Source organism: Aplidium turbinatum, chromosome 1 (genome assembly GCF_918807975.1).
Source record: "Aplidium turbinatum chromosome 1, kaAplTurb1.1, whole genome shotgun sequence".
NCBI classification, from domain to species: Eukaryota; Metazoa; Chordata; class Ascidiacea; order Aplousobranchia; family Polyclinidae; genus Aplidium; species Aplidium turbinatum.
The window spans coordinates 22,664,167-22,676,244 of record NC_137472.1 but is presented as its reverse complement, the minus strand read 5'-3'; the positions used below and the strand labels follow the sequence as shown (position 1 = coordinate 22,676,244).

Below are 12,078 nucleotides of genomic sequence, written 5' to 3'. Positions count from 1 at the left end.
GTCAAACTATCCCAGAGTCGCATGCGCAGTGCGCAAGTGGATTGAAAAAAGCATTGCACGTTTGTGCATGAGTACAAAGCGTGATGAAAATTGCATGCTTAGTTACGTTTGTAACAATTGGCTATTCAGCGTAATTGAAGGATGGTCTAACTCAATTCCAAATGCTAACCTCAACTCTCTTAAAGCAGCCATTCAAAGAGCATTCCGGAATCTTGATACCGATAAAGCGAATAGAAGTTGTATACGGTTTCGCCAGAGAATATCCAAAATTATCGAAGCAAAGGGCCATCCCATCACAATATATAATTGTGTTGACTAGATTGTAAGAATTACACTAATAAACTTGAAATGATAATTTCCTCTTTCTCATCCTTGACATCGAGTAATTACAAAAAAAGTGCAAAAGTCCCAGTTTAACTGCGGGACCTTGTATACCAGTGGTTCTCAAACTTAAAAAAAAAAATTGTTGAATGGTCCCCTTGCGATTTTTTTCAACGACTCACGGTCCACCAAAAACTTAAGGCAAATTAGCGCAAAAATGGTAAATAACAATTTATTTGCTACATCATTACATGCAATTAAAAATGCACGTGTCAATAAAATGAGTGCACCTGCTTGGGTGTTATCAGTTCTATGTTAGGTTCCGTTTGGTTCAATATGATCTTGATATTATGCATTACATCTAACATGTTTTGAGCTAGGATCAATGTGACATTGACTTCTGTATCTTTGACACCACCTGCGACAAAATGTTTTCAGATAGCTCAGATATTCTCTTACTCACAGTGCCGTTTGACAGAGACACTTGCTTCAGCTTTTGAGCTTCAGATTCTCCCAAAACGTTTGACACAATAACTTGGCAACAAGGCAAGATCAGTTGTTCTCCGATGGTGTGAGGCTTCTTGGCGATAACTATTTTTCTTGCAACTTCGTAGGAGGCCCTTAACCCTGCAGTATTTTCCTTCCATTGATCCCTAGTGCTATCAAATCTTCACCTAACTAAACTATTAGCTTGCCGTTTAAAAAAATCTGTATCTTTGTTTTGATAACCTGGATGATGTGTTACCACATGTCTTTTCAGCTTGCTAGGTTTTAGAGCAGAACTTGCTAAAACTTTACAGCATAGCACGCACTGCGGCTTTTCTTCTCCACAATGTATCACAGTGAAACCAAATTGAACATACGAATCATTGAATCTTAATTTTTTTCGAGGCTGAGCCATTTTCACTTTTTGTACTCAAACTTAAGTTAAAAATTCAATTAGTAAAGTTACTAAGTTATTAATTTTTGGCTAATTTGATTAAGGCTAAAAAAGCTAAAAGTTTGGAAAGGCATTCAATTCAAAACTTAAATCAGTAAAAATAACCAGCCTTAATCAACTTCGCCTACCTCCTTTTTAGTCAAGTATATTTCGCTGTTTTGTTCGTGATCTGGTAAACATGAGTGTTGTAGGAGTACGTCACCACCATGCACTCCTTGATGTCATAAAGGCAATAGAAATGAAACAAAGGCTATCACAATGAAACGAAAGGCAAGGCTTAAAAAACTGTGTGGAAGGATGCCAAGCCAGCTTACTAAAATATATCTTTTAACTTTGGTGTGGAAAATAAGTTGCCTGAAAATTTTTACTTTCCACAAAAATTTCTTTTTTGGGATCATATTAATATTTTTGGAAGGTGCTTTGCAGTCCCAGAAAATGGTCTCGCGGACTCCAAACCCCAGTTTGAGAACCACTGTCCACTGCTGTATACAATCATTTCTCAGGCACGTTTTAAACCTTTCAAGGTTTTGTCACCTATTCCAGTTCATTGAAGTACCATTACATCACTGATGTACCTCATTTATCTTTTTCTTTCACAACCCGTTAATGACAAAAATGAAACAACATGATATGATACCGGTACTCATATTAAATCAAATGAGATGTAAAAGTTACATCCTTTTTTTTTTAATTAATAAAAAATAAACAACAATGTTAGTACCAAAATTACATGCAGTGTTACACATTTTCATGTTAAAATTATGGAACAAATTACGATTCTTTGTTGGGTGAATGCATACAAATGTAAGATTAACTATATAAAATGGGCAGCTCTTCATTTGAGCCTCTGGTACGAGTCTATCAATTCACCACCCAGATTGGAAATGTTTCTCAAACTGCATCAAATGGCTATTGACATTGTGACACAATGACCAAACCACCATGCTTGCTGTATTAGTGACGTAGTGACCAAAACAGAATGCTTGCTTCTAGCGCTCATCGCCAGGAAAATAACTCTTTCCACATATTTCGTGTAAGGTTATTTAATTTAAACAAGATATATTAAGTCAGTGGTTCCCAACTCGTTTTTAAAGTGACCCATTTAAAAAAAAAATTCAGTTCGGTAAAATCTTGAGACCCAAGCAAATTGTTGTACTATTTTAAAAGCGATACAAGATTGTGTTGCAAACAAACAGCACTACAAAAGCAGTAACTTTTTCCGAAAATAATATGTTTATCAAATCACTAATGTGCTGGCTTGCTGTCAGTGAGTTTTTGAAATCGAGGCGTTATTTTGCTTAGGCATAGCCACATGTCGGCTTTAACTTCCAACCGGTTTCGCTGTTCAGTTTTCAATACACACATGGCGCTAAATCCAATCTTACAAAGCCAAGTTGTTGCAAATGGAATCTGTTTTTGAATCCCTAATTGTGAAACTGCGGGATACACTTTGTACATGGAAGCCCAAAAGTGGATGTTTGCAGAATCTTTGGGGTATTTGTCTTTGAAGGACGCAAAAGAAATACGGTTTGCTACTTCTGTCGTTATGTCCATAAACTGTTCTGCAACATGGATGGAAAGTTGAGGCAGATCTTTTCCAACAAATGGATCAATTATCCAATCATTTGGTTATTAAGTGTTAGAGATTCTCCATAGTAGTGCACAAACTTTTTGGCAAACTGTTCCAGGTGTCTAATTATCGTTTGCTTAATATCAATTTCATTGCCACAGATATTATGCGTTAGCTGAGGAAATATATCGTACTCATCTCTGGTGACATAACTTTTCCAGAATATGAGTTTTTTGTGGTAAGCAGAAACTTTTACGGCGCGATCAATCACCGTAAAACCGTTGCCTTGCATATATAAATTTAGAGAATTCAGAGAGTCAAATATATCGGCAAGGTAAGCAACTTTTGCCTTGAAAACTTCTTGCAAAAACTTCTCGGCTTATCTCACACAGTTCTGTAGCCTCAGGAAGGTAGCAATCTCCTCTCGCAAATTACAAACTCGCTTCAGGACACGAGGACACGACCTCGTGACAACTATCACACTTCTGTGTGCAACAGCAACGCTTGATAATAATCAGAATCCACAAAGACGAAAACAAATGCCGATTTAGTGGACTTGTTTTGATGAAGTTTACACACTTCACATCATTCAACACTTCGTGCAGTTCTTGAAACAGCTTTTTTGCAGCAAAGGCCTCTCTGTGGAGAAAGCAATAAGTCCATATACAGCACTTGGGGCTTTGTCTTTGATGCGTTTTACTACACCAGACTATGCGTGGTCCAACGTGTGGAAAACTTTGTCATAGTTGTCCGACATAGCGTTCGTGACATATAGTGCACGTTACAATATATATCCCGTAACTTTGTCAAGTTAATTTATGTTTGAGACTGAAATTTTTGTTGGGTTTACATTTAATAATAATAATAATAAAAGCGAAAATTGTTAAAACTTCTTGCACTACGATCATGCTACAAAGCTTTCCGATGTCTCGACATGAAACGCTTCATGACTTGTGTTTATATTTTCCAGTTTTGTGATCGATCTCATCTCACGTTTAAAATTGTTTTTATTGTTATTTTTTTCGCCCAAGATACAATATGCCTGAAAAACAAGCAACCCAAAAAAATTATCAGGCGACCCAACTTTGGGTCGCAACCCATGAGTTGGGAACCACTGTATTAAGTAACTCAATGCAAACAAAGATTACTAATTCTTTAAATCTAACCTCGTCAAATTTCTGTTTTTTTGACAAAACCTCAGGATCATCTTCGCTGTGACGCTTTCTAGCTGATCTTCTCAAGGAAATTGGAAATGGTTTTTCGTTTTCATCCGATGAGACATTTTCCTAACAGACATTTGCAAATCCATTGATACAAGTTGAGAATGACAAAAAATAAAAATAACTAGTCAGTGAAAAACTCATAGATTATTTATTAACTGTCATAAATGGACACGAAATACAAAATTTTGATTTTTTAACACGCTGTAAACCTTCTGAAAATGCATCAAATACATTAGGATTTAACATAATAATTCTCTGCTTCATAGATATTTTTTCATTTTAAATATATACTTGATGAAGGAACTCTGGGTACCGACTATCGATAGTGGGCATCACACATATCCAACGTAGCTCTCTGTACAGGTCATGACTGTGGATTCCAATTTTAACATGAATGTTGTTGGTATTGCTTCTGTGGATCATGTCTTAACAGGTCAAAAATGGGTGATTTTGGCAAAAGGGGAAATCATAAACAGACATAACTCAGCAAAAACACTACATTTAACATTATAAAAACAAAAAGCTAACGCTTTCGGCTAGTCATATGGCCCTTTTCAAGCCTATTAGAAAAATATTTTTTAAAGAAATACTGGAATCATACACTATCACAGCAAAAATATGGTCAAAAATTTGCTGTGATACTTTTACAGCAAAAACTTCGCTGTGCATTTTTTAAAGCCGGGTGCTTTAAAAACTGGATACTTTAAATTTAATACACTGAATTCCCAGCGCCGTATTATTACCTCCTGTGAACTTTCCTTTTGTGATGCATCACTTTTCTCAATATCAATCATCATAAAGGTTTCTTGTTCAGCAATTGATTTCTGTAAAATGTATGAAAAATTATCATTTTGTGTCTTTATTGACAAGCATAAAGGAAAAAAGTTCTTTTCTTGCGTTATTATATGAGAAATTGTATAAAAAAAATGTTTTTCAATATTTCATGACTTGATTGTGAACAGTTAAAAAGCAATGGTATATTGCTTATTGGCTCTTATTTCGAACAATAAAATGCCGGTCAGCAACAGTTTGGTACAGCAGATGAAAAGATATCGTGATTTGGAGGACCAATTCAAAGCAGATGTTCATCAAAATTTCACAATGGCCTGTTGAATTAGAGAAATCATAGGGATTATTTATGTAGGCGGTTTCCATGTTTAACTTCCCATATCCACGGAAATGAAACGGTTCAACGGTTCATGTTATAAATATTTCACAGTAAAGAAAATGTAAATTAGCTGTCATCTTGCAGGCAACGATGATAGGTTTGGTAATTAATGAGCATTGATGTTGCTCATTGAACAATTGAACTTACTAGTAACGTTAAGGGGAGAAGGAAATTTGATAAGCGTAATAAAAGTAATATATACTGTAGCAGTGAAAAAAATAATTTATTACGTTTTAAGTAAGCAATCAAGGGATTCACCCCTGACCCTGATATATCGCCTAGTGGTGATTGTATTGTTATGCCTGGGCCTTGCGTCGATATTACCCTAATTACGACACGTTGTTGCTATTACCTGTCTCTTGGACAACTACCTTAATACAGTGAGAGTTTCGGTATCAGAAGGCCACCCAAGTGGAGCACGTCTTTTAGGTGCAGACAGTTAGGTGTCTGCCAAATAGGTGTGCACTAGGGTGGTCCCGAAAACCGAACTTTAGAAAATGCGATGTGACACTACCCAAAACATCTCCAAATGACCAAAAATGGACCCTGTAAAAATTTCAGCGAGATTGAACTTTGTTTAGTGGTGCCAGATTTATCTTGAAAATTCAGATTTTTTCCGTATGTGAACGTATGGGAAGCTATAGTATGTAAAACCATATTTGACGCATTGAAGTTGTAATTATCCAACTATTGATATAGTTGTAGGCAATGTCCTCTTTTAAACTGGGTTAATCTCTTTTTATCAGCATGATGTTGTTCCATTTCACTAACCACCATTACTGGGCAGCTATGTTGATAGTCAACAGTAGATAAAATTATGTCACACCAGCTACCAAAACTTTGTCTGTAGTTGAGCAGATATTCTAGATTTAGCTATATTTTAGTTTTTAGAATTTAAAAAAGACTGAGGTTCATGTTGATGATTGGTTGTCCTTTATAAATTATTATAGTCAAAGTTAATGGTATAGAGCTTTACACCGGTTAAAACTACAAATATTAGCATATTTTTGAAGCGCCTCAAACATAATAATGACAACAAGAGCAAAGACTGACATACCTTTGATAGGTCAGTCAATTGTAAATTTTATTGGAAACAAGTTACCATCAAAACAAGAAGCTTTGCAGCTTTTTTACCATTATCACAATGCAGAAAAGAAAACCATAAAGGAAAGTACCGTACTGTATGTCTATTGTGATGAAGTGTGTTATGGACCTCTGGCTGTAGGCAGCTATTCCAACTTGAACAGATTGTTATGCCAAAAAAAAACTTGAAAAGTTATTTCAACACTGGAAATCTTTTTGCAAAGGGGTTTAAAGCAACATCAAAACCGCAAATTGAAAAAGAAAAGAAACATGAAGATGATATTTTAGGACTTTTTGTCATTGCCCATAAAGATGCTCTCACTAAGGGTGAATGAGTATGAGCAACATGATGCAGGTTTATCGCAAGAAGCCATGAAAGCATTTTCGAGGCACTTGTGGTATATAAGTGAAGAACTTGTGGGTCTGGCATTTTTTGATGATGCTGTTTCTGTTATATACTCAAAAAAGCCATGGTTTCTGCGTTAACTCATCAAAGCAGTACACCTTCAAAGCGTCTTGCTCGAGTACCAGATGATATTTTATCAAAAGATCTGTCACATTTGTCACATCAAACACCATGAGATTTTTCCAGATTCTTAACTTATCATGTGACTTTCTGAAGGTGGAATGGAATATTGATGACAATCACATCATGGAATGTTGATAACAATTATAAGAAAGCGCAAGCCATTGTTGGTGGGCTCCATGTAATCAATGACTTTGCCGAAAGAGGTGTTGCTTTGATGCACAATTTTAACAATGTATTTGTTTTGTTTGTTTGTCGTATCCAGGCTTACACCCGGTGGTTGAAGATTTAGATTAAGTGGACGGGAAGGCAAGGAAGCCAATCTTCGTGTCCACCTTCAGGCATGCCTTCAAGTGTCCTGCCACAGACACAGCCGCATGCTCTTGTGTGGTGTCGAACTGGCGCCCTTTCGATTGCCGTTCCAGTGTTCTCACCACTCGGCTATGCAGCCGACATGACATGCAACAATGTATTAACGAAAGATGAAAGGCAAATTCAATACATTCTACAAGTTGTGGAACAGCACCGACATGCTCTTCCGACTTGCAACAAAAACAATCTTCAGAAAGTGTATCAGTCCACAGACTGAATTGTATTATGTATTTATCTTTAGAATGCACTAGTTAATCTTGTTGCGAGTTAAACTTCTAGTTTTCCAGTAATATTCTTTGGAGTTATTATATAATGATGCACGAAGCATAGTACGAGAAAATTATATCAGTGTTTCCTACTGCAGAGTTGGATTAGAGTACAGTATTCTTACATATCATTTTTCTCATGTTTATTGCTCGTTCTGCCATGATGTGTTATGTCTTTTTAAAGTACAATTGCAAATGTTACTTTATCTTGGGTGGGTTTCATGAATAGCTCAATTTATTGAATTTTCACCTGTAATCTGGCACCTCTAAACCTGTATCAAATTCTTTCAAACTTTCAGGGAAATGTTTTTATATAAAAAGGAACCAAATAGAAGTGTGTGCACTACAATATTTTAAGTTTGAAATTTTTGCATACATTTGAGGACCACCCTAGTGTGCACAGTGCACACTGTGGCGTCAGGATATTTAGGTGTGCTGCACTGTGGCGTCTGGTCATATAGGTGTCATTCCAAGTAAAGTATATTTCATCAAGTTTGATAGTAATACTGCAGACAGTAGCGCACATAGGAATTTCTCAGGGGGGTTGGGCATTCGGTTTGGATCTTCAGTTGTCTCCTTACAAGATGAGAAAACGGCAGTTCCTTACACCTCTCCAAAAGCAAAAGAGACTTGAAAGAGCACAGATTCTCAGGAAACTGAAGGCAGGTATGGCAGGGCAAGAGATCATTTTTTCAGAAAAAATCTTTTCACAATTGAAGTTCAGTTCAATAATTAGAATGATAGAATTTATGCAAAGTCTTCAGCAGATATTGAAGATTCTGTGAGAACAGTTTATCGCCGTCAAAAACCGTCTTCTGTCATGGTGTGGGCCACCATCTCCAAAACTTGGAAGTATCTTCTGATTTTCGTGGAACAAAAGGTTAAGATCAATTCCGATTGCCACATCAATGATATCTTGGTTCCACTTCCAGCCCTTGAAGAAATGAAGAAACACTACAAGATCAGCCTTTCACGTTCCAACAAGATGCTCTGAAGCAATCACTCTTGCAGGAATGGGCCAAAACACTCCAAAATGAGCAATGTGCCTCTCGTCAAGAACTTCTGACAAAGAATTAAGAAAGTTATCCAAGTGAAGGGCGGTCAGCCGGTCACATTGAAAATAAATAAAGAAATTTATTCCTAGCATTGCAAGCTCTCATTGTGATATCTTTTTGATAAAATATATTTATTTTCTATTAATAAATCGTTTATAAGTTGGTCCAAGGACCAATTTCTTTAAACCCTATATTTGCAACGTTATCTAGACAATTGGAAATACCAAGAGCTCGCGATTTACTTTCAATTCTGGTTCAGAAAGAGATGAAGGCGGAGTTTTGTTGATGTTCTCAATGAGATCTTGAGGAAGTTGCGATAATAACTCGGAAAAGGGCAATTCACTCTCCTGCTTCAGTAATGCTACTTCCGTCATCACTACAAAAAAACAAAAGCAATTGTTACTTTGGAAGCAACATTGAGGATTTCCATTTAGCGTAAACAATCAGATGTCACAATGGACTCACTGGTCCTTAAAGTTTTAACACCTTAATATATCTATCAATCTGGATGCCCCTTAACATTTGAGATTGACCTTTTGCTCTGCAACAGGGTAGTCTTACCTTAAGAATCTGTTTACAATACGAACTAACTCATTTAGTTTTAATTTAGGTGATCTGATGTTTATTTACTTTTCAACACTGTTGACAATCCCGACAACTACTCTTAATACTCCTAAGGCAAACTTAAAAAACCACTGACAAGAACTATAAATTGTACAAAGTTCATTACAGATACTTTTTAAAAAAACGATCCTGATGACGTGAATTCAAATGACTCCAACTCAAGGACGTGAGACTTATGCCATCATACCCTGATTATGCGAGACTGCAATGGCTTTTCACCAGAATAACACTTAGCCTTGGTTAAATACTGAAATGGTTATAGTGTATATGAGTCTGATGTTGCACTGTTCAGAAGTATCGCTTTCAGTGCTAGTATTAAAAAAGTTCATCTCTAACTCTTATCAAAGCATTACACTATTTAACACAATTTCACAAATTTTTTGTTTAATTTTGTTGTTTTTGGATGATTTCGAGTAGCTGATTCCAAAAATGTAATGAGTTTTTTTCTGTCACGGATCTAAGTCGGATTCGATGTAGACATAACTACTCCATTTTAAATACCCTTTATTGTTAATCATGAAACGTCATTAGATAACTATTTTTTTAGTTGAGACTTTTTCGCTGATCCCTTACTTGGTTAATCTCTATTATAAGCCGATTCCTTTAAATAAACAGACGTCACTGTGGAATTTTTTGATTTCTCTGAAAAAAGGCTTTCTTCGAATCGGCTTCTCCGAATAGTAGTAGCATTCGCCGAACTATTCGGCTTCTCCGAATAGTAGCAGAGCAAATTAATGTTACATACTGTTACTAATCAATCTGTATTTAATCAAAGACTTACTCATCAACAACAACATATGTCACAAGTTACGTAACAAAAGTCACAAAATTAAAGTTAAACAGGTGCCAATAATTATTGTTTATTTCATATGGACAAGGCCATTGGGTACATGTATGATGTATGATATGAAATCTTAGAATAATTACAGTAGAACAAACAGTCTGACATGTTCTATAATTATGTAAGTCTGACAGTAACGTAATTAATAATTATGCACAAATACAAACAGAAAGACAGCTTTCTCTAAAAAAATTAACATACAGTGCGTTGGCATACAAGGTCCCAGTAGCACGATGTCGATACTAACCGCTGCAACACGTGCAACATCTATACTTAACATCCTAAATCAACCAAACAAAATACCTAATACCCGAGTCATTTGAGTTGAAGCCATTACTTCTCCACGTCACTCGGGTTAGAAGTCACTACAACTTTGTACAATTTGACTTGAAGTAAATAGACTAGTTTCTTACCGGCGAAACTTTGACTTGGTGGAACATTATCGACACTTAAATACAATAATATAAACTAAGAGCCCAAAAGCAAACCTCCAGATCAAAAATAAACGAAAAATGTTTCAGTATCTTTTGTGTTCAAAATGTATTTCACAAAATTGACATGTCACTCAAAGAAAAGAAAAAACGGAAAAATTAAGTCAAATGACCATTCGGCAAACCGGCATAATTCATCAGAACTTTTTCAAATCTCAACCAACTTCATATCTGAATTAAAAAATGAAACACATTTTAATTTAATTACCGTCTTCTTGTTCAATATTTTCTTCCACTTCAATAGTTTCTTCGTCATCGCTTGACGCTCCTTGCGGCAAAAAGTCATCTGATTAAAACAAACATGTCCATTATGATGATTCCTAATACCGGTAATGTATGTAAATTTTTTAACATCCTTTGGTGGAACACCCCACCACAGCTACCTTCTTAGCCAATTTCATCTCTGAAATCGGTTCTCTTTCCACGCAAGACAAACATCTTAAGGTGCGTCTACACCAGGGCTTCCCGATTGGGGGTACAAGTAGCTGTTGCTGGGGGTGCGAGAATCCTTCGAAACTTTCTGGTGCAGCGTTCAAACTGGGTATCCAACTCTGGCTAAGAAAGCATTGCAAGTTTTGGTTCCATTTGCTACCACTTGGCTGTGTGAATCGGGATTTTCATCTCTACTTTACATGAAGAATGAATACCGCTACGCCAGAGGCGCAACTAGGGGGGATGTCTAGTCGGCAAGACAGCCCACTTTGAGATTTGCAACTTCAAGAGGGACGACTAACTAAACTGAGACTTACGTACTACTTGACGTGTGTTAGTTCAAGCTACGTTCTATGCATACCAAACTTGTTTCACGCTCAAGTCGCATAAACCACAATACAAAATATTAACAGACCGCCATTTATTCACGCAATATGATGGCATAAAAACAAAATGGCTGAATTTCCAGAGTAGTAAAATTTGAAGTGCGGGAAACCGGCTCAGCTTTACGCTTACAACGGCATGAAAAAAAAGCTTTACAAAGCCATCATTTTAACAAGGTCTCTTTCAAGTTCCATCGTTTTCTTTTTGCCTTTGTTCTATCAAAACAACACGCGCGCGCACACACACGTAAGGGACCTCTGTTAATCACATGCAGAAACGAATTGGCATGCACGACGCACGTGACTTGCAGGACGGCGGAGCATTTAAAAAAAAAATCTTTTTTTATAATTTTTTACCTTTCTTCGCATTATTTCCGAATCCAATTACCCGATAATGATCGGTTTTTCGATTCTGGATGGATTCGAATCTTAAGGATTCGAAATTCTACTTTGGGCATCCCTACTTAGGATGCAACCTTATTAACCCACAAAACGAAACTGCAGCTGGCTTTTGGCTAGTCTGATTTGTAATCTTCAAAGGTTGCAACTTCATACATTCTTAAACCAATTTTATAATTTTGCAGAGATGTACGTATACGCCGCAAACTTGCGGCATAGACTTTTGTTTACGCTAACGCAGGGGCGTCCAACCCGTGGCCCGCGGGCCACATGTGGCCCGTGAGAAGGTTCTGAGTGGCCCGCGTGATATTTTTCGAAATGACATATATTATATCATCAACTCAATCGCCAACGTAATTTATGGCGAACTTACATTCCGATAAA

The 12,078-nt window shown here is 36.6% G+C and overlaps 1 protein-coding gene across 3 annotated transcripts in view; it reads right to left on the bottom strand.

Annotated features, from left to right (window-relative positions):
* The window catches only part of LOC145770140 (chromatin remodeling protein domino-like), a 169,121-nt gene that overhangs the window by 93,252 nt on the left and 63,791 nt on the right, over positions 1 to 12,078 (bottom strand). For all 3 annotated transcript variants that reach the window (XM_082581728.1, XM_082581733.1, XM_082581740.1), the window contains 4 exons: positions 10,689 to 10,766; positions 8,767 to 8,900; positions 4,798 to 4,878; positions 3,998 to 4,117 (listed from right to left, as the gene is read on the bottom strand). In XM_082581728.1, the coding sequence (XP_082437854.1) occupies positions 3,998 to 4,117; positions 4,798 to 4,878; positions 8,767 to 8,900; positions 10,689 to 10,766 (413 nt within the window). The remainder of the gene's footprint in view (positions 1 to 3,997; positions 4,118 to 4,797; positions 4,879 to 8,766; positions 8,901 to 10,688; positions 10,767 to 12,078) is intronic.